Here is a 24320-nt window from a genome sequence, read left to right as displayed (position 1 = left end):
TTCATATTATGTATTAGTTAAGTACAGAATCTTCTCATTTTCACTCACCTGATTATTATGCATTGGTAACTTCCACCTCTTTAGAATGGTACATTTTAGGGATTCGAACCCATGCCTGCCAATGTTATTTTTACTCACTTAGTGTGGTTATTGGAGACATTATCTTTTTCAAATAATAAAAATAATACTGTAAAAATATTTCTAAACATGTTTTCAAGCTGTCCTAAATCATGGGTACACAGTATTTGATAGGAAACCTATACATTATGTCATCATTTTTACCAAACACTCACTATAAGACCTTCAACTCAAAACCTATATTACATTCTCGTTAATAAATCATAAAATGCACAAGTGCCACGATCTATAAACATATTATTAATTTATAACTATTACATAATATGTACTGTAGCGATTGACGTACACGCTGGCATGTAAATATGTGTGTTGTCGGTCAGAACACCTGTCAATGGTTTTAACCTCTGTTTACTCACGTAAGCAAACTTAAAGCACATACGTGAATCATTTATTGCTTCCAATGAGGCTAGTGTACACACGGTCGCAGAGGAATTAACGAGACCGACACATTACGGTGAATTGCTGGAATCTTAAGCACGGTCCCCGGAATGCTTATCATTGTACTTTTTTGTCAACCCTTTCAAAACGTTGACAAATACATAAATAGATTATGGGCAATAATCATAAAATAAATATGAAAATATGATTAGACCTCTTCAACTAAACACTCAGTTAATTATAACTGCAGGAGAGACACAAGGCTGTATCTTTAAAATAATTTTAATGAGAGAAGTCTAAAACAACAGAAGAAGACAATGAATCATAAAAAGAAAATTTTTCATTAAAAGAAATTTTTTATCAATTTAATTTAAAATAACCATATTGTAAGAGCTGTTGGCATTTCAACCCTTTTACAACGTTGACAAATAAATAAATAGATTATCGGCAATAATCATAAAATGAATATGAAAATATGATTTCATTGGAATAAAATCCTTAAATTACCTATTCAAAGCAAATTTTTAATTTTGATAATTTTTTTTTTAAATGTAAGGGCAGTTGGCATTTTATATGCTCACCTGGATGAATATTGTAGGGGTTGCTTGGCTACAAGTATCCACCTGCATGCTAATTAGTATATAACTTTATACTGTACTTTACCACATACCTGAGTAATGCTATTTGTCACCTTGTACTTGTCACAGTTCATAAATGCACTTAGACACATTAATACATATTTTCTTCTCCTAGCAGAACCCATTCTTATTTGACTGTTATAAGAAACATAATTCGTACGTCTTGCAACTTTCACTAGTCAACGAGTACAACAGTAGTCTACAGGAGCTAGCTTTACCTCATATAGTTCAGGTAAGTTTGAATATTTATTTCATTTTTTTTTATTGACATGAGTAGGCTTGTACCTATCCTTTTTTCTTGCAAGATGAACCAAAATATCTATCAATCTAAATAAATATCTAAAGCTCTGTCTACACTATCAAACTAGTTTGAGAAAAATGTGTGATGTGCCCATATATGGGGGTGATATGCCCAAATATGATAGTGATATGGCATCATTATGTCCATATGGGCACATCACATTCTTTTGTCACATAAAGTTTGATAGTGTAGACTGAGCTTTAAAACATCTTGAAATTACTGAGAATATTATTTTTTGTTTAATTACAGACTTACCTAAATAATAATATAATAATATAATAATAAAGCTCTGTCTACACTATCAAACTAGCCTAAATATGGTAGTGATATAACATCATCATGTCCATATTTGGGCACATCACATTTTTTTGTCATATAAAGTTTGATAATGTAGACAGAGCTTTACTCTACCTGAACAAAAAATTAGTTATAAGCCCATTTTTGTTTATTTTGATTATCAAAATAGTAAATGAAATCAATTGTTGTTGAAAAATGTATACCTGTATGGTAAAATAGAAAAATTAATTTAAATAATATAATCAAATAATATTTTTGTTGATGATTAAAATTAATTTTAACTCCACTTCCAATCTTCCTATGTATGTATATATAATGTACAACAAACAAATATTAATAATAACAAAATCCGTCCCTTGTTGTTTATATCACAATCAATTGTTCGTTTATATTATACCAAACAACAATTACAAATTTTAATACCAACCTTCAACTATTATTTTGCTTGCAATATTGAGCGATTATTTATACTATGTCGATTTTATTATATATTATCATTATTAGCTGTATTGTACGCTCAATATACAGTGTCGTATTTTATTGGTTGTTTTCATTCGGTAACTAAATTCTCCGAGTAATATCGGATAATAATAATTGATGTGGATGGAAAACTATTGCGATTTCTTGTAGAGATATTTTGTAAATTCATTATTTTTCGTATTTGATATTTAACGGTAATGTCATTTTTTGTTACTTTTTAATACTATACATGATTATGTACACTTTGGTGAGATTTATCCAACTTGCTTCAGCTGACGAGTCATCTTAACTTTGTCGTCGTCGTAACTCAAAGATTTGACTCAAGTCGGATTATTAATGTAATTATTTTGACAATGTAGATTTGTGTTATAGGACAGAATGTACGTAAGTGGGTATTATATTGTGTATGGTTTTGTATATGACAGGACTTGCAGAATATTCAAGCCAGTGTAGTAGATTCCACAGCACATGCCATTATCAAGCACGCCAAGATTATTCAAACGAGGGTAAGTTAAATTTGTTATTTTATCTTCCTGGAGTGAAACCATCTGACAACGTTACTTAATACTTTCTTTTGGAAAATTGCTAAATCAAACTGAATTTTGAGTATTTAAACCTAATTTTGTATTTTATTTTTTGCTGTACAATTTCTTTATTGTGTAGCTCATGTAGTTTTATATATAAATTATCCTGTGTAAAGCTCTGTCTACATTATCTACATACATTTATCATATACACTAGTTGGACAACAAAATGTGACGTGCCCATATATGGGCATGATGATGTCAAATCACTACCATATTTGGGCACATCACACTTTTTTTGTCAAGCTAGTTTGATAGTGTAGACAGAGCTTTATGTATCACAAACATGTCTGTATATTTGTCACATACTGTACAGTTTCTTCTTCATGACCTACAACTAATGGATATGTTATCAAATTAAACTAATTATGGTTTCAGACAGTTATTGTTTATTTAACTATCCTGGGCAACATTACAACGATTGCAAACCGTATGACAAATTTAGAACACCATACCATTAGACCAGCTTCCCTAAGGGCTTCAATCCATGTTGTCACTGTAGTCTGTATGTTGTTAATATATAAATAAGAGATGTGCTATACTGTGCCTGTACTGATATGGTGATTAAGCGCTTAAGTGTGTCTGTAGGGTGCATTGGGAAAGCCTGGAAGACGGCTATGATAACAAATGACGATTGGCTACAAATTGTCTAATTACACTCTATCGACAGCTAAAATAAAGGCAGTTATTTGATACAATTGTCTATAAAACCCCAGATAATGAATGAGCAATACACAACCAAATGATGAGCCATTGGTTGTGAGTTGATATAGGGCACGTAGGAGTAGATAGTTCTAATATAATCATTGAAGCATCAAGTACAGAAAAACACTATTCTGAGCTCAACATTATGCACTTGTAAATTGTATGACCCACTATACGAACCCTGGGAGAGGTGCGTCATTTGTACAATGTGCACCATACCTATTATATGAATACCATGATGCACGTCCTGTATGACTTACCTTTAGGTGACCATGGCGCACCCATTTTGACGCACTATGACCATGTTTATGATATGGTGAGTGGTAAAGTGACGGACATTGACACGTACACCATTGTTCATTGATGTGACGTACCATCAGTTTTTTGACACACCCTGCATCAATAATTATTTTTAAATGACGCACCTCTCCCGGGGTCATATAGTGGGTCATACAATTGTACATACAGTTTTTAAAATTAAAATAAAAAGTTTTGAAATGACTTAAATTTCTTTGTAATATGAACATGCTATTCATTTTCAACCATGTTGGTTTATAAATTCTATAAGAAGTGTCTCAGGTAAATGCAGAAATCCCATGAGGTTTGTTAGTCAATGAATTCAAAATGAATTTCTTAAAATGACAATTGAAAATGTCTTATGTTTGCTTTATGGTCTATTAAGTTCATCCTTCATGTTTAACATTGAATAAAATAATAATATAAGAATAATATTTTAAGAAATTAATTTGTTTATATATTTCATGATGACAGACAAGTAACATTAATAATTACAATTGTTGTAGTGGTTGTGTTTAAGTAGTAGGCCTGATGAAAATGAAGAAGCGTATGAATTTTTTTTTTCTTAATTTAAAGCCAATTTACACAGACGAACGGTAACGGTAAGCAGAAAACCGCGTAGTTTGTCCCACGTAGAATCTGTATCTATCCTAAGCGGAAGCTGCCCGTACGCGGTGTGTGTATAAATGGTCATAAGGAATTCATTTATTATTCTATATTATTATTACCACTCGTCTGTAAATTGGACTTTATTGATCATGACATCATTTCATTTGTTTGTTCAAAGACGGTATAAATGGTTATCCTCTAGGATGAATACTGTTGTTTTCTATTATATCTATTTATCAATTGTGCCTTTTGGATAGATCTTAGATTAAAATGCAAAATTCAAGCAATATATTTCTGAGACATCATTAAAGAAGAATCCTTGAACATAGTTGAACGTTACCTCGTGTAAATAACCCCCAAACACACCCACACGTCACATTTTTTATTTTATCTTATGTCTTTAAGGCACATGTGGCCAAGGATTACCAATAGTAAATAAATCACTGTCCAACTGTATCAGATGGGTGGTAATCCTCACATCACACATTCACCCACACATCACATCACATCCACCCACATGTCATATCACATAAACACCATCACAGCACACCCTCCAGTTTCTTTTAGCCTTTGTTTTGACCATAAGCTATTCGTCAGCTTCTCGATTCTCTAATGTGTTATGTTTTCTGAGATTATAAGTAAGTCAACTCCACAAGGTTTTGATACAGTAGATTACTATCCCATCATTATATTGTTAAATAGCCCGTGTAATTAACTTTGTTATTTTTAGTTTTGCAAGTCTGCTCATATTTACAGCCCTAATCCTCTTTGATATGTTTCACTAAATTAATGACAGATGATTTTGTACCTAGGGTATCATATATTTTCTACAGTTAAGTAATTTGATTATGATTTGATTTTTTTAAATGACTACTGAGCTGTTTGGTAAATATAAACCTGGATTTCAAATATTGTATATTAGATGTAGAACATGATTGCCTGTGCAGTCCCCCACTTTTTTTACTTTTTATTAAGTAAAAAAACGGCATACTGCGTGTAAGGCACACTGCGTGGAGGGCACATTGTATGGATGGCATACTAGTAAACATCACACTATGTGAACGGCACATTACAGAAACAACAAACTGTGTGGACAGCACAATACATAAACAGCGCACCATATGGAAGCGCACAGTGTGGACAGCGCACAGTGTAGGCGGCGCACAGTGTGGACAGAGCACAGTATAGGCAGCACACAGTGTGGGCAGCGCACAGTGTGGGCAGCGCACAGTGTGGGCGGCGCACAGTGTGGACAGCACACTATTAAATAGAACATTGTGTGGAAGGCACACACTAGTGATCAGCACACAATGTGGACAGAACACTATTAAATAGCACATTACCATGTGTGAATAGCAGTCAAAGGTTTGCTGAACTCAATTGATAAGTCAATAAGCTAACAATTTATATAAAACAATTGCAAGAGATAAATTGAAATTGCTGGCTAATAAATCAAGCCTGACCTTTACGTATTTCGTGAGTTTCAGTTATTCTACAGCAATAAAATAAAACATTATTTGTTTTAAATACTAATTCTAGTCAGGGAGATGTTTACTCTCTGTTCTAATTGAGTATCGTCAGTGACACAGAGGTTGATTCCTGTTGTAGATAATAGGAACAAAAATATGATCATTGACAATTTAATCCTTATTTTGTTCTATTATATTAAATTATCATTATTGAATTACCTGTACTCTTCACCTTTTTATTTTAAGAAACATTTTTATACCAAAAAGATAATAAAACATGACAAATTAGTGTCTCTTTGTTGTCATATTTTATGATAATATTAATAATAAAGATGAAGAACATTGTTTTAGTAAATTTGAACCACCTCTCCAAAATGGGAGGAACAAACCTGCCCCCCCCCCCCCAAATATTGAAAACTGTCTTTGTACAATGTGCTTGGCATGCAGAAGCTACTACTCAAATCTAAAAAACGTTTAAAAAAAAATAATGAAGTAAAAGCTCTGGAAGATGCATGACCTACATACCTTTGGTTCATGTGATCGAATGCAATTTAATAACATGCTCTTTAATGAAGTTTAATAACACTTGCAATAAGTTACAGGCTGTGTTCGGCATCTAGGCCTGGGTTCACAGTGCATCGAACACTAGTATAAGATCTGTAAACTACTACTAAATGTACGCATTTTAAATTTGATATATTCATTTCAAGTTTAGTATTTTGGAGTATAATATTACAATCGCTGACAGCATATCTAGTATGATGTGTTTGTTTGTTTAGTAATTTGAAGTTTTTACAATGCAAAATATGTAAGTGACAAACTATAATTTGTTGGATTTTTAAGATTTTAGAATGAGATAGAAATGTACATCCATACTATTTTAGTATTAGATTGAGTAGAGTATGGTGGATATCAGATAATGCAGGTTTTCAGGGAACATAAAGTGTTTTTACAAAACACAAGGTGTGGGGTGGATGCGGTAATGGTATTAAAACTTGGTAGCCATCATATTCTACATTTTTTGTAGAAGTCTGAGTAACTGGTAACAGATCATACAAAATGATGCTTAGCAATTCTTCTTTTCTTCTTAAACATATATTATAATATGATTAATCCATCATCTTGGTACAACACTGACAAATGAAATTTTGTTCATTTGCACTTTTTTACCATGTTACAGATCAATTTTTACAATATTTTTGATTAGAATAAGAATAATTGTGTATTGAGACAATCGATCGGCAACTATTGTCAAGTTGAATAGACTCCGTGTTATTATACAAAGATACTAAACATCTAACATGTCGGTTATTTTGTTTCATATGTTAATTTGCTTTTTTTATTTATTCATGTGCAAATGTTTCAGCCATCCTTTCATTCATTGGTTCCTTCATTCATTTATCACTCGTCCAGTCATTTTGGTATTCTTTCTTTCATTTATTTACTTGCTCATTCATTCACTCATTCCTCCATTTATTCTCTCATATATTTAATATCAAATTTTATACATACTATACATGCATTAATTCTTTTTATCAAACTTTATGTGATGTGTGCCCATATGGACATGATGATGTCATATCACTACCTTATTTGGGCATATCACTACGATATTTGATAGTGTAGACAGAGCTTTAGTCACTGTTGTATTAAATACAGTAAAACCTCTATTAAATGGACAGCTTAGTATTGTGTTTTACAGGAACTCCCCTTCGTAGGTTGTGTCCTTCGTAGGGTGTGTCCCTCGGGAGTTGAGGTTCTACTGTATTTATACACCTCTCGTAAATCCGAGCCTATTCAATTTTTTTACAAAATTTTACATTTAAACATAATTATAAAGTATTATATTTACATAACCCATACTAGAATATCATTATTTATTTAATACATTCTGAGTTGCAATTGAACATATTTGTTTGTCACGTGACATAAATTGGCTGAATTGTACCAATTAACTGATAGTTTACTTGCTAACTAAAGGAGTCAACGATATTAATAATTCATAGTATATTTCAAATTATATATTTCCTATTGACAGTTATGTGATCAAGGAAGAAGAATGGACGCTATAGTAACTTTAACCAGAGCGGTTGATGCCAAAGAGAACATAGGGGACATGCAGTTCCCCGCCAATAAACCTAAGATAGCCCAGTATATGTTTACCAAACCTGAGGCAAGTGTAACAGGTGTAAGTTACAATTTTTTTTCTGATATTCTTAAAGTACTAGATACATTGTTATATACCTATCAGTCATATAGAAACATTTTTGTATAAACGACAATGTCTGCCTGTGTATGGTGAAGGTGCAGTATAAGTATAGTTTAGGCATAATGAGTGTATATAAAAATAATTTTTTCTTAATAGCCTTAAAATTGATTCATCTTGGTATCATCATTTACTGCACTATTTTCCATCATTATTGTTATCAAATTTGTCATCATAATTATTACATTCATCACAATTGATTGTAATCAAAATCATCAAAATCATCAACATTATCAATATCATCATTATCATCATCATCAACATCATCAATATCCTCATCATCATCATCAATATCCTCATCATCATCAATATCATCATAAATATCATTATCATCAATATCATCATCATTAATATCATTATCATCAATATCATCATCATTAATATCATTATCATCAATATCATCATCATTTCAATTTTTTTTTTAATATACCAATATATCCAAAACTGGATTGAAAAAAAATTATTTACCTGAAAAAATCTAATTTAAAGCAAAAAATACTTAAATTGTCTGTCAGATAATGGTTTTTGGTTAATAAAATTTGTCTTTTTATAAGTGAAATAATTATTTTTGTTGTTTTTTTTACAGAAGTGAAATTATTAAAACTGCAAAATGGCCTATTTAAAGTCTGATTTTATTAATATTCATTTTTCATGTTTTTGGGGGACAATACATCTTTAATATTCATTTATTCTTAATCAATCCTTATACCAGTATGCATACATATATAATGACATATACATCGTAATCTTGCATCCTATGTTTCAAGGTCTCTTTCTATTGTGTTTTTAGTGATTAAAATGTCATAATTTGTCTCTTGCTTTCAGGATTTTTCACAAGGTAAATTAATCCACCATCCATCCACAGAACAGAGTTTACAAGAAACACAAGGTCATTTAATAAAAGAGGTAGGCTACAGCAGTAGTGCATTTTAGATTTGACAAGAAAATATATACAGTAGAGATCATATCTTTAGGGGAAACCTTCAGGAGGACCCCACAGAGTGTCCCCATAATATGGATCGGCCCCTCATTTAGTTCCAATACGAGTGGCCTAAAGGAGTGGTTCTACTGTATTATGATATCAACAGATTGTATTTTGTTCTTAACTCTCTTGATTTTATATCCTATCATCATCATTGGCAGCTTAAATTCATTCATTTATAATGTAATATTTACAGTAATCTTCTGTAAGCAATATTGCTTTATAGGGACCTTCATATTTATGTGTGGTTTGGCCCTCTATTCTTACTATTTTCATGTTTTTACGTTTTCTCATTTACTGCTTTACTCTTTATTCCTTCGTTCTTTATTCCTTCATTTTCTCTTCCTCTCATTTCCTATCCTTTCCTACTTACTTTACCATCTCCGGCCTTCTCAGCCAACCCTGAGAAACATGGATATCTAAAGGTCTGTCTACACTATCAAACTTTATGTGACAAAAAATGTGATGTGCCCATATATGGACATGATGATGTAATATCACTACCATACTTGCGTATATCAGTACCATATTTAGGCACATCACACTTTTTAAAACTAGTTTGATAGTTTAGACAGAGCTTAAAGTGTGAACATTATAAAGCTCAGTCTACACTATCAAACTTTATGTGACAAAAAAATGTGATGTGACCATATATGGACATGATGATGTCATATCATTACCATATTTTGGCACATCACACTTTTTTTGTCAAACCATTTTGATAGTGTAGAGAGCTTTAAATACAAACGTCAGTTGATATTATTTTAAAATGTGTTTGTTGTCATAACAAACATGAATGCTGTGACATTTACTCACTGCTGACCTTTCAAGATAATCATTACAGTAATTGTGTGCCTTAATATTAAATTTCAAATATTGTATTATTCCGTGCACTGACATTTACAATAAACTGAATTCAAAAGGTCAATATGCTGGAAATGATTTTAAAATGTGAGTTATTATTTATTAGTGATTACTAAAAATTAATATAAATGATATTGTATAGAAAAGGTAATATCTTTTGTGACCAAAACAGATGCTTAATATTTGATGACCTTTTAATTTCATTTCATTTATTCACTTTTATTGCCATGACAATTGATGTGCTCCTTCGTTTTCTCACCTTAGAAGAAGAATTTTAATTAATAATTTGGTGTTTTTTTTTTCTTTCTATATTAGATTGATGATCTTGAAAATGAACTAAGTGAATTAAATGATAAGTTAAACAAACAGAAACGTTATTGTGACAGGTAAGAATTGCTTTATTTAATCTTTAAAGCTCTGTCTACACTATCAAACTAGTTTGACCAAAAAAATGTGATGTACCCAAATATGGTAGTTATATGACATCATCATGTCTATATATGGCACATCACATTTTGTTAGTTTGATAGAGTAGTAATTCTTTACTGCAGCTTGTTAGAATAAGCATTTCTGACACGCTCAGATGGGAATGAAACAATTACAAAGTTTAACAAATGACATTACAATGCAAATTTAGCATAATTGGAAGGCAAAAGACATTAGGGATTTTACATCTATTTTATATCTGATATACAAAGATAATAGGCCTTGCACGAACATTTAATAAATAATATAGTTCGATTTTCAAAATTAAATTGATTATAACAAATTTAAGTTTAAATTATTTGAAAAGTCTAATTGTATTTGTGATAAATTTGGTTATTACAAGTCTGTTAATAATAAAAAAAATATATATATACAAATAATGAAATATTTACATAACAAACAATTTCAACATTGTAATTTTGATATTAATCATAATTAGCACAGAAATTATGATCGGTGGTATCAAATTTCTCAGAAATTGTATATTAAACCTAATTAAACATCTAATATAGTGTACAAGAAGCTTATATAAATTGTACTCTTCATTGAATTAAACAATATAAAGGCCAACTCAGACAGCATCAAACGAAAAGGCCCGATGAAACAGACTTGCCGGTGCTGTCTAAGTTGAATCCCGACTAGACGAGACGCCTTCAGATAGCGTCCGCCGTAGTTTTTAGGTTGTCGGGAGAACTTTAAACATGTTTTATTTTCTTGCGACGAAACGACTCGTCGTTTGGCGCTGTGTGAGTTGCCCTTTAGATGTACTATTGTATGTCAAGTTGTAGTCATATATTTTAGTTTGATCATCAAAATAAATGTTTTTAAAGTATATTAACATATACAATTTTTTTTTTTTTTTAATCATGGAGGTAAAAAATAATATATCTGTACTATTATAGAGTGTGTAATTCCTCCGTTATACACATTTAAAACACAACATTTAAAGTGAACCTTTTCGAAAATTATTTTTGGAAGTTGATTTTTATGAATATATTATATCATTATTTTATTTTTTTTATTTGCGAAATGAACAAATCCAGTTATAACAGCATTTTGAAAAATAATATGTGTTTCGCATCATTGAATATCCTTATTTGGTAAATGTAATTAGATATACATGGGTAGTTTTCACACTTTCACGAAAGTGTTACTCGGTTTTCAGGGACCATGTAAAATAGTTCCATGCAGCGTCCCTCCAATAAAAGACCTTTATTCCCGTCTTTGCTGTGTAAGTGTAAGTGTATGCTTATTATTTTTAAGTAAGGACCAGAAAAAAACGTGACTTGAGAAATCGGTTCATAATTTAATAAATATATTACTGTAAATGTAGCCATAGAAGAACTGTGAACTACCTGGTAATATATACTGAATAATTAATTTATATTAATATATTATAGTTTTATTTTGTTGTGATCAAGTATTGTTGCGTAGAGAGAAAGATCTTAATATTTTAGAATTCTGACGTACTACTGTACTTGCTACTTTTTTTCATATTTTATCAATTTATCAAATTGATTTATTCAAAAATGAAATTGGTTTTTTTTAATAAAAACAGTTTAATGAATGTATTCATTAGCAAACATTAAGTCTAGATTAAAGGAGTTGTGCAATTACAGTATTACTAGAATGATCAGGGTAATGTACTGGGGACTTGTAACATTCTAAAGCATCATTACACTAATAGCTTTTTGTATTTAATTCTGTTTTGTAAAACTGAGATTTCTCAATGTTCATTAGAGTAATCAGCGTCAACGTCATAAATTACACTGGAAGGTTAACAAAAATTTATTTTGTAAAGTTTGCGGTTAAATTAAGTTTGAATATTAAAAAAAAAGCTTTATTATGTAATAATTCATAGCATCAATGCCCTAAACCTTAAGCTCTGTCTACACAATCAAACTAGTTTGACTAAAAAAAGTGTGATGTGCCCAAATATGGTAGTGATATGAAATCATCATATGGGCACATCACATTTTTTTGTCACATAAATTTTGATAGTGTAGACAGAGCTTTACATTATCTTTGTACTTTTTCTAGCTACATTTAAAGTCAATAACCTTATGATTAAATTCACCTTCTTCTGTCTGATCATACTCGTCTTTAACTCCATGACTAAATTTCTCTCCACTTCTTTTTGTACACCTTCTGGAAATTCATTAGTCTTTAATATCTATCTCCTCGCTATGGAACATGATTGAGTTTAACACTTCTAGAACAGTCTGTAGTGCATTGTAAAGTTTGTGAACGTGATTCATTACAAAACTTTTTTTTAAGGACAAAAAATCTTTAATTAGAATGTATTTGCTATTTCTTTCGTTTTTAAACAGCAATACCAGAAGAGGATCAAATATAATCAAAAGAAGCAGTGAGTATCAGACGGATATTTATAAAGTCCGACATGAGATGCGTAAAATTCAAATGATCATCAAGACAAAACAGACTCAGGTATGTTTAATAATACTTTCTTACAAACTGACATTTAAAGTCATCGTATATTTATTTATTTATTCTAAGGCATTGATTTCCAAAGTGGTTCAGTAGATTTGTATCTATAGTTTCTCCAGTATCATAAGCATATTCTGTATTAAATACAGTGTTACATAATATCACATGTGATACCTGTATCATAGGCCATAAGCCTATCCTAACTCTAATAATACCACGCACCACATTATGATGCATGTGACACTGTGTTATAGAATTTGCCATGATACTGGACACATCATGCAATATGTGGAGATACAGTAAACAGAATCGGGTGATAAGTGTGGCTATAATAGCAATAACTACTCATAAATACTGCACTGTGATTTCACAGGATGCAGGCACTCACAACAACCAAACAGTATAATACATTTAAATGTCAAATGTCGTCAGCTAATTTTAGCAGAAGTACTAGACAATGCATTTACGTTGACGCATTATTTACGTAATTACCGGTAGCTTATTCAAGCATTCTGTCACCTGTTATGTGCTTTCGTCATTGCTGTCATTGGTTTTCTCAATTTTATTAATGCATACGTTGTCTTTATCTTTTTCACTCACGTTAAAGCTTTTATTAATTATCAAATAGAACAATTAGGTTGGTAAATGCCACAGGCTTATGCAAGTGAGAGGTATATAATAATGTCTAAATTAATCATATATGACTTTTTATATAACTAGAGAAACGAATGCTAAAGTAAAAAAAATAAAAATATTAGTAGGTATAGATTAAAAAATCTACATCACCTGCAAAAAAAAGGTTGATTCAAGAGGCTTTGCTTTTTGTTTCTTTGTTATCTGTTGTTATATATTTATTACATAGAGATTTGTTCCTGCCCTATTGATGGATTTTAGGGAGAGGGAAACTTTAGGTTAAACCCTACAATAGGTCCAAATGTCTGATAACAGGCGAAGCATCGTTAACACACTCTGAGTGTGTGCAACTTCTTTAATCACCTCATTAGTAGTGTTCAACAATCTCCACAAACTCCAGTCACAAATTGCACACTACGTACGATAGCTATCCTTGCGTCTTAATTTACTATGAATTAATTCACTGTGTGCAATTATATGGTCGGTCCGTATTCAGTTTTAATACAGGGTAAGGATAGATTAAACGAGACAGAATTGCTTTAGCCCAAGGCTTGGTGTTAAGCTAAATGCAGAATTAATGCTGACTTGAATTATTGCATAAAGGAAACATGGCATTTTATTCATGAAAAATTTTAGTTTTTATCTGAGAACCACCGATGTGAATACTGTAGTAGTTACTAATTATAATTAGTTACTTCATTAATATAAAGAAGAATATATATTTGTTTATCTTAATGGTATTAGAATTGAATGTGATTTATATTAAGTAGAATGTATCATGGTACAGTGGGTTGTTAACAAGATAGGTTCCTTGGTTCAAATATTGTCATATTACTATATTTTTCTTGAAATATTATTAATTATATTTCATATTTAATATATTTTTTTCTTGAAAATTTTTACATATTTACTATGAATATTATATGATTCAATTAAGTAGTGCCTTTGTAGTTTGTTTGTTCTTATACCTACTGTACTTCAAATCCAAGGGTCTGTAGTTAAAATCCTGCCATTGATGTATTACTTGTACAGTAGGTACAGACTACTAAAAGCTCTGTCTACACTATCAAACTTTATGTCATGATATGACATCATCATGTCCATATATGGGCACATCACATTTATTTGTCACATAAAATTTGATAGTGTAGACAAGGCTTTAAATCAATGATTTCTTAAGCCCTGTCTACACTATCAAACTAGTTTTACAAAAAATGTGATGTGCCCATATATGGACATGATGATGTCATATCACTACCATATTTTTAAGCATATCACTACCATAGTTGGGCACGTCACATTTTTTGTAAAACTAGTTTGATAGTGTAGACAGGGCTTAAGAAATCATTGCTTTAAAGCCTTGTCTACACTATCAAACTTTATGTGACAAATAAATGTGATGTGCCCATATATGGACATGATGATGTCATATCACTACCATATTTGGACATATCACTACTATATTTAATCATATTACTTGGGCACATCATACTTTTTTGTCAATCTAGTTTGATAGCGTAGACAGAGCTTTAGAAGGAAGAACTAAATATACATTTATTTACTTTCACAGTTGGAACTGTTTTCTGATGGAAATGGAGTGAAGACAATAAATGGGTTCCCAAAAAATGACTACGTTCGAAAAAGCTCCAACCATATAAGTAAGATGCAGAATGACCTCATACGAAAAGAATTTGAGGTGACGTGCAAAGAAGTAGAAGACTTTACAAATCGCGACTTACAAGACGATTATCAACACGTCAAGAGGGAGAATGGAGGGCGCAGTACACGAGACACAGAGAAATTGCGCAATGAAGTTGACGAAGGAAGAAAAGATATGAATGGACAAATTGATTACGGCGTAAGACGGGGAAGCATCGGCATTAAAAAAGAATCGGAAAGGCGTAGCAGTTTCAGCGTAAAAAGAGATATGGAGAAAACTGAAAACGATGTGAAAAAAACTGACAAAGATGTTGAAATTCGAAAGAAAGAAGATGGGATAAAGAAAGATGTAGAAACAGATGATCTGAAATTGAAAAGAAGCTCTTTTGAGCGTGCTCTAGCGGAATCAAAGGATTCAGTTGCCGAGTTACTCGAAAAAGGTGGCAGACAGCACATTTTCCAGGATTATAACTTTAAGAAGCCAACGTTTTGTGATCAGTGCCGTGGGCTTTTGAGAGGTAAAACGATTTGTTTGAAACATTTTATGGAGACAAAATAAATGAAATGAAACATACTGTACATAATAGTGATGCTATGAATTTAATATAAAAAAAAGAACAGTATATTGATAACAGGCAGAGGGTGGATTGGGAAATGGCAAAAGGTTTCCTACTTTCTTGGAGTTTTATGTGGTTTTATCAGATGGAAATTCTTTAGTGGTCCCAATGGGCCATTAATACAAGATACTCTATATTGTTTTGCCTATGTAAAACATGATAGCTTTAATGACCAAAGCTGTTTGCCATTTTCCTCCTAACCGTTATTGAACTATTTGTTTTATAGGGTTGATCAAGCAAGGACTGAGATGCAAGCTTTGTAAAGTTTCTATCCATCACAAATGCCAACAAATAGTGCCTGCGTGCCGCGGAGCGCCACCGGTAGGTCACTGACACATCATCACATTGATTGAGAAAAATGATATCAATTTGAGAATGCACCATTGTTATGTGGTGTGTGTGTGTGGGTAGACAAATGGTGTTGGAAAGAGAGTTAATATATTCAGTGAAAGAATTTACAACATTTTAAACATTTAACTAACCCTAACTTATTAATGGCAGAAACAAGGTATTCGTGTATTTGAACTTAAAACTTTTAAAGTATATTATAATTTTTAGGTCGTTGGAAAGTGCAATATGTTTTTGGGACCTTCATCCAATTTTCTTGAATAGAGGGTGCTGTTCCCAATTTTGTTTTGCCCATATATGCTTACCATTTCATAAATGGGCCCACCCATTAATTTTGTCTTGCAGTATATGGGCTTAGTAGCCACTGATTATATATGTAATACTAACTACATTTAGAAGACGTATTTCTCATTGTAGCTTCTGCTTGATATTTGTTGTACACGTTCCCCTAATATTAATATCTCCCTTTTGTGGTTACAAACTTCAATATGTTGTTGTAGACTTTAGATTTATAGATATTTATAATTTATTAGTATTATTGTTCATGTATCATTTTAACCCTTTTCCCTTTTTCATTAATCATTTTTTCATTTCCTATAAATTTAGCAAGAGCATCGGCAGAAATTTAAGCTGTTTCGCAAACACTCTAGTCTCTCGGAAGTGGAAACCGATGGAGAAAAGAAATCCTGGGTAGCGTTCAATTATATGTCTAACATCCTATTTTATACGTCTCGTCATTCATCCATTAAGATTCGTTGCATGTAGGGAATTAATCTTCTGGAATGTACTCATAAGATTGATAGATGATGACTTTTTGGATGTATACAGATTACATACACATGCAAGTTATTGCTGTTAAAGAAAAAAAAATAGACTCAAACAAAATATAATACATTTGTGTAATCACGAAGAAATGCGTAACTTTTACCTGATTGTAACAAGGCATTTTGAGTTTACAGATCTGTGGCAAACTCATTTGCATAAAACGTCCATGTTTAGCTTAAAATTTTACTAAATACCAAATTCATTCTCAAATGAACACCTTAGTTTTATAAGTTGATACTGAAAAATATTTAGAGAAATTAAAAAAAAATAGAAATTTAAAAAAAAAACAATTTTTAATTCCAGAATATTAATTTTCTTTGTTTTTTATTTCACTGTATTCGTGCTTAGCGGTTTTCTTTGCTTATCAGTATGCTCTTTAATTGTCGTAGTCACGTGTAGAAATCTCCCGGCTATTTTCACCATAAATCATTTTGTTGTTTGCTTTCACTATAATTCGTCTGTTGTTTTCATTATAAATCTCCCGTTGATTGTTTTCACCATATTCTTATGTAACCAAAACACTTTCAATATAGCTCTCTACCTCTCAGTTGGTGCCTGAAAATTGATCCACCTATAAATCTGTTTTATGGATATTGCTCAGAAATATGCTAAAAATAATAATATTATTCTAACACAATTACTTGCATTGCTTTATATACAAACCAGTTTATTCTATTTGATTTCTTCAATATTTTTTTATATTTATTTATGTTTATAAATTATTCGTAGTGGTAATTAAAAATTGATGGATTACCATAAGGTGGTTATTTTTGTCATTGACAATAAGAGTACCTAAATAAATAATTTAAATCAAATACGAGAAAATATGAGAATCAAACATTTTGTTCCAGACAATATGACATGCATAATTGATTGTCTGTGTCCGGCAAAGATGTGTTCTGGTTAAAAGTTCAAAAAGAGGTGTACAAGTTGCATTATGTGCGTGTTGTTTAGATTACCACGCTGTAGGCTCTGATTCTCACTTGTTCATACAATACATCATTATGTATACACATATTCTGAAATACTTTGATTTGATTACATCTTCTTCCTGAATATTTTGTTTTATGTTTTTAAAAAGATAGATACAAATTTTTGCGCAGAACTAGTGGTTTTTGAAGAAATTTGTTTGATTCAAAACTATATTTTTCACGTTAATCCATCGATCCCATAGGTCATCCAGGTCACATAAAGGTCACTTTGGTAAATGTGCTACAAATTGAAGCTAATATGTTGTAAGGTACACAACTCAAATTAGAAAGTTGGTTATTGAAATTTAAAAGAAAAAAATATTGCTTAAAAAAAAAATGTTTATATTTTCATTTCTTTGAAAGGTATACACTCGACTGCATACATACTATTCTCAATAATCACACATTTAAAATATAAGAAATGTCTGTGTGCTTCTATAACGCCTCAAATTTAATTGGCTTTTGTAGAAGAAATGATGTCTTTTAAAGCCTGTAATAGCATGTGGTCTCACGCAGCATCATTACAAGCTTTAGATAAGGCACGTTGCAACCAAGTCATACACAGAATGCGTGGGGTTATAATGCGCAGATCACTGTGTTCTATCGTTGGCATTAGGTTTAGGAAGATTTATAGGTTTATTATAATGAAGGTACATAAAAAAAATTAAATTTAATAGGTGAACCCAGATCATGAGTGGGGATAACTAGTCAGTTGTATTTACATTAGAACCTCAATTAAGTGGTGACCTTTAAAAAAAAATTGTCCCTTGTGTCCCCTGAATAAGTGTTGGCTGTAGTCCTAAAGCATATAATATTGTCCTTCTTAATTGTTTCATGTAAAAGATGTCCCCTTAATAAGGGTGTTCAAAAACCATATTCTACTGTATTTCAATATGTACTTTCTTATTTCTGTACATCCTACAGCCGTGGCACAGTCTGCAAAGAGCAAACTAAATTCTTGTGTCTACATCTCAATTTTTCTGTAATTTAAAAAAAATGTTCCTTAACTAATTTGTGCACAGAACAAACAATGATCATCTGAAATGTTAATTGAAATGGAATTAAAATAAATCTTGTTGTTCTTTAGTCTGAAAAACGAAAATTGTTGAGAAGACAGAAAAGCTCGTCAGAAGTAGAAGGACCACGGGATGAAACACCACGTATTGGTAAGAACAGTCATCTTCTTCATTTATCTCTTTAATGTGTTCCATCTTTTGACATTATACTATTATTTTTTGCTGTTATGTTTAATATGGTATAGTCGCTCACTGGCTAAACCCAGAGGCCCCAGAGCTCAATGACCCCCAGAGCATTAGCAGCCCAATGCAACTGCCCAGCTTTGAAGGGCCCTTAGTAGTGCTAAACCAGGGGCCTTTGCCCTGTGCGTCACCCCACTGTCTGTAGGTTATTTTTTTATTTATTAATTAAGAAGGAGGAGCTTAATACTTAAGTTCTTAGTATTGTAGGCTTTAATTAGTTAATTAACCAATCAATTAGTATTTCCTGTCACCCATTGGTGTTTGTTGTGTTTGTATAATTTGATCACTTGATCTTGAAAATGGTTCCATGATGGTTCCGAAACGTCGATCTTCTTGTTTTTTGTCATTAAATTTTATTGTAAAAAAACATAGAATAGTTATATTTAAATTAGTTTTCGTTTATTTTTCTAGAAATTGATCCTGTGTATGAAGCTATCAAGTCCGCTTCTCGGATGTCCGTACGTAACCATCCATCAGATACATTTAGTAGCGGTAGTAGTCGTCGTAAATCATCACCCAGCCCTACTAGTCCTAACCATCGGCATACTACAAGCTCACCAGGTGAACTCATTGACTACTCTACAGTCACTGATAGCAGTAGTCGTGACTCGTTGAGCCCTGGATGTTCTAGCACCGGCGCAACTCCAAAGTCGGCTCCTCATAGGTAATATATTGTGTTATCTTTTTATTAAATTAACCACAATGCATATGTCAAGTTCAGTCAATGACGGCCAGAAGTTTTCAATCGAGAACGGCTAAATAAACAAAAATAAGCTTGAAAATTACCTATTTATTTATCAAAAAAACAACTTGCTATAAACCTAAGCTATATTCTGTATTTTATGTTATTTATTTGCTATTTTTTCATAGATAAATTATATGTGAAAGGAAAACAATGGAGCGTTCTATATTCACTACATTTGAAATATTACTAGCGACATTAGCGCTGAGCATAATACAGTCATCAAAATCAATTTATCAGTAATAATAGCACAAATACATTTTAAACAAATAAATAGATTTAGAAACATGTATATTCCGTCAGGCTATCGGGTTATAATGGAGATTTTAAATGAGACCATTACAATTAAATGTTTTGAAAATAAATATCGTACTGTAAACAGTTTGTATCTATCATAAATCATAAATTATTAATATTTATTTTATACAATACATATACAATTGTATACATATATACAAATACAATTGTATACATATAATACAGTGTATACATATATACAAATACATACTACAAGCTACTTGCACCGATTAAGGGCTAGTGTTGCCCGAAAGCTCAACTAATTTTTTCGGGCTGTTTTACTTTATTGTTTTAATTTAGCTTTTTGCTTATTTTATTTTGTATCTCCATTGAGATCCAGCCACTGATACCCACAGCATTGTCATTTTTCAGTAATTTGCCTTTGGATTCATATATACAAATACATACATTTAAAAAAAAATACAAATACAATTTGTTAAATCAATTGAATTCAACTAATTTTACTGAAAATATAATTCCAAATATATTGATTATCCCAATAATAAATGAATATATAAAAATGTGATAATGTCAATATAGTAATTTTGTTGAAGGTTCTATTTATAGTACTGTATGTCTTTGGCTGCTATAAGTACATTCGTCCATCACATGCACTGTCCTAGCAAGAATTCAGCACAGTTTTGTCACAGCATATCTTTCATACATATTTTTCCCGGCTTTCCATCACTGCTGCTATACAAGTTGATAATTAACCAAAATATTTAAACTATAGCCTACATTTAGGTTTTGATTACACTATAATTGTGTACACTTGTATATGCATTAATTAGATTGTGATTAGTATGGTATAAAAAGCATTGTGTGTAATACAAAACACTAAAGGTTGTCTAGATTGATTGAGTGAGGAGTATAAGATATGTCCCTGATATTATCACAGCAAAATTACACAAGTGTTGTGTGTTGGTCACCATATGTTCATATCAAAGAAAAAAAAACAATATTCATTAATGTACTAGGCTATGTATACAGTAGGACCTCTATTAAAGTGGACACCCTTGGGACCCAACTAAGTGTCCCCTAAAGGCCAATTTACACAGATGAGCGGTAACAGTAAAATATAGAATCTATGTTATTTCTAATGACCATTTACACACAATTTTGAGCGTATGGGTAGTTTATGCTCAGGATAGGTAGTTTTCCGCATACGGTTACCATGTAAATTGGCCTTTATAGGGGTGTTCCTTGTATAGAAGAGTTCAAAGGCAGCTTCTACTCTATCATAATTAAAGATTGTCATCTTTAATTATCATTATCATACATGGATCAAACCCATCAACACTTAATCATTATCACTCAGTAATTATTTTTAGTAACAACTTTGATAGATATTCATCTTTTCAGCATTACAATTTATCCTATTGCTTCTAATGTGAAAACCATCTTTTCTTTCTTTTATCTTCCACTTAAATTGCTCATGGAACTTGGGAACCATCTGTAAAAACTTCTTTCCTTTATCTTGAACTTATCTGTTTGCAACCTTATCCATCTTTTCATCCATCTTCTGTTTTCAACACCTTCCCTTCATTCTTTGCATGACCTCTGACCTCTCATTCTAACATTCTATTTACAATTTTTAATATAATAATTCTTAATATTGTATCATTTAATAAACTAATATAATTGTCAACCCTGGTTTTTAGACCAGTTACATTTAAAAGATGGAAAACATATAAAAAAGGTGAGTCTGACTTTGTTTTTGTTTCTCCTAATGTTGATAGTCCGGCCTCGTCTCGACGCAAGATGCTGAAAAATTACGGGAAAAGCATGTCATTGGATGCGGAGCCTCGTGAGTACTCACAAATTAATTTTAAATCGCCCATTTGTAGTAATAGTTATTCATGTTGACCAAAAATTGGACCGAAAAAAAATATTTACCTGATAAAACTGCAATTTAAAGAAAAAATATTCGAACAGAATCCCATCTGGATGTCAATGAGTTTCTGGTTACATTTAACTATTTATTTTATTTTTTTCATATGCAAATCATTATTTTTGTGGGGCAAAGTAGTAATAAAAAAAGTTAGATTTTATTCATCTTTATTATTCATATTTTTTGGGGACAAACAGCGTTAAATATCTTTGATTCATTTTATGTTTGTATCAACTTAAACTCTTGCACACTAATTGCAGTAATTGTTTATAATAGATAGGTTTCTCACCTTTAATTGTCAGATAGTTTTTTTCTTTGAATTTATTTCACCTTTTAAGCAACGAATTGAATTTGTATACTGTATTCCACGTTGCGTCTCCTCAATGATCACTCAAAATGAAACAGAGCAGCTGTTTGCGAAGCTAAAACAATTTTCTAGATACATTATTTGATAAATCACCTTCAATTTCCTTTTGATTATAGCATAATAATAAATACAAAATACACATGAAATATTATAATACTTGTTTCTGTTTTCAGAGGCTACGGCAAGAGGAGGCGGTTGCTATGGTTACAGAGTGAGTGTGGAGGATTATGTATTTTTTAAATCATTCAATGTTGCATGATAAATGTACTCGTGCTAATGATGTTTGTGTAGCCTTCATATATGACGCAAATACATCTTTTGAGTTTTATTTTTAATGATTTATTATTCATAATAATATGTGCATGAAATTATATATTTTGCTATATTTAGCTTTGTCAATAATATATTTGTTTGATAGATCTTGTGCTTATCTTTAATACTGTATTTAACTATTCTAACCCCAGTTCTAATATGATCCAACAGGCCATAAAATGATAATATAAACAAATGAATGTCAAAAAGGTGTTATAATTAGCATCAAGTATAATTATTATATTATAAATTATTTAAATTTAGCCCAAATGCATGTTTTAATCTTAAACTAAAATTGCATCTACAAATTCAATCATCACCTAATGTTAAGCTCTGTCTACACTATCAAACTTTATGTGATAAAAAAAATGTGATGTGCCCAAATATGGTATTTATATCATCATGTCCACATTTTTTTGTCACATAAAGTTTGATCGTGATAGTGTAGACAGAGTTTTAGACACATTACACATTGGATCAGCCCCATGTCATTAAACTAAAGCTCTGTCTACGAAAAAAATATAATGTGCCAAAATATGGTAGTGATCATATACCTAAATATGGTATTAATATTCCTAAATATGGTAGTGATATGACATCATCGTGTCCATATATGGGCACATCACATTTTTTTGTCACGTAAAGTTTGATAGTGTCAAGTCAAGTACTGTATATGTTATATTGCCATAGTATTCTGCATTGTTTCCAGTTATCTTTATTTCTGTATCATCTTGCTCTTTGCGCTCTGTTTTATTCTTTGCATGTATTCTTGTTGTCTCTGTAGCCTCGTAGACAACAATCGGAAATTGATCAAGCTGACGATTCCGAAGCGTATATGTTTAGAGGTTCTCCCATTGGTCACGTTGTTTTGTCCCGTGACCCTAAGGTATATATATTTATCTGGCTTATTTACAGATTATCTTTCCAATTTTAGACATTTTGTGTCACAATTGATAATCCTGCTGAAATGGGGATTTGTTATGCTTCATGACATCTCTTACAAATTAGTGTAAAATTTGATAAAAAAAATAAAATGTCTTAAACCAAATATAAACCAAAATTACATTTTTGTAAGTAATTTTTATTATGGATTTACTCTTAATTGTACTCTGCTTCGCATATCTATGAATTCAATTTGTTATTATTTTGCAATTCTAAAATTATTAATTGTATTTGTGTGCTACTTGCAGCTTTTAAAATATAATGTAATAACATTTCAAGCTTATCATGTGCTTCATTCGTTCTCATAAATACATTAATTCATTCTTTATTTAATTAGTCTTTCAAAATCACAATACATTTAAATATGGTAAAACAAAAACAGAAGGAGCAGGAGTCTCATAAAAGAAATACCATCTCCGTAGCTCTCTGAGGCGAAATATATATGATATTTTAAACATTTCTGTCTTTCCATGAAGTATTTAGCTCTAAAATACAATGACTTGTTTATGTTTAGT

The 24320-nt window shown here is 31.2% G+C and overlaps 1 protein-coding gene across 3 annotated transcripts in view; it reads left to right on the top strand.

Moving 5' to 3' along the window:
• The window catches only part of LOC144847485 (uncharacterized), a 50814-nt gene that overhangs the window by 19548 nt on the left and 6946 nt on the right, over positions 1 to 24320 (top strand). The window contains exons 6-19 of one of the 3 annotated variants that reach the window (XM_078703876.1): positions 1273 to 1386; positions 2658 to 2738; positions 7935 to 8084; positions 8988 to 9068; positions 10324 to 10394; positions 12825 to 12942; positions 15146 to 15752; positions 16078 to 16172; positions 16806 to 16889; positions 19083 to 19161; positions 19666 to 19918; positions 22033 to 22100; positions 22725 to 22762; positions 23648 to 23749. In XM_078703876.1, coding sequence (XP_078560002.1) covers positions 1273 to 1386; positions 2658 to 2738; positions 7935 to 8084; positions 8988 to 9068; positions 10324 to 10394; positions 12825 to 12942; positions 15146 to 15752; positions 16078 to 16172; positions 16806 to 16889; positions 19083 to 19161; positions 19666 to 19918; positions 22033 to 22100; positions 22725 to 22762; positions 23648 to 23749 — 1941 coding nt within the window. The remainder of the gene's footprint in view (positions 1 to 1272; positions 1387 to 2657; positions 2739 to 7934; positions 8085 to 8987; positions 9069 to 10323; positions 10395 to 12824; positions 12943 to 15145; positions 15753 to 16077; positions 16173 to 16805; positions 16890 to 19082; positions 19162 to 19665; positions 19919 to 22032; positions 22101 to 22724; positions 22763 to 23647; positions 23750 to 24320) is intronic. The other 2 variants (XM_078703878.1, XM_078703879.1) reach the window with 2 other exon arrangements.

The sequence above is a fragment of the Antedon bifida genome, chromosome 7, assembly GCF_963402885.1.
Source record: "Antedon bifida chromosome 7, ecAntBifi1.1, whole genome shotgun sequence".
Classification (NCBI taxonomy): Eukaryota; Metazoa; Echinodermata; class Crinoidea; order Comatulida; family Antedonidae; genus Antedon; species Antedon bifida.
This window is presented reverse-complemented; position numbering and strand designations above follow the sequence as displayed.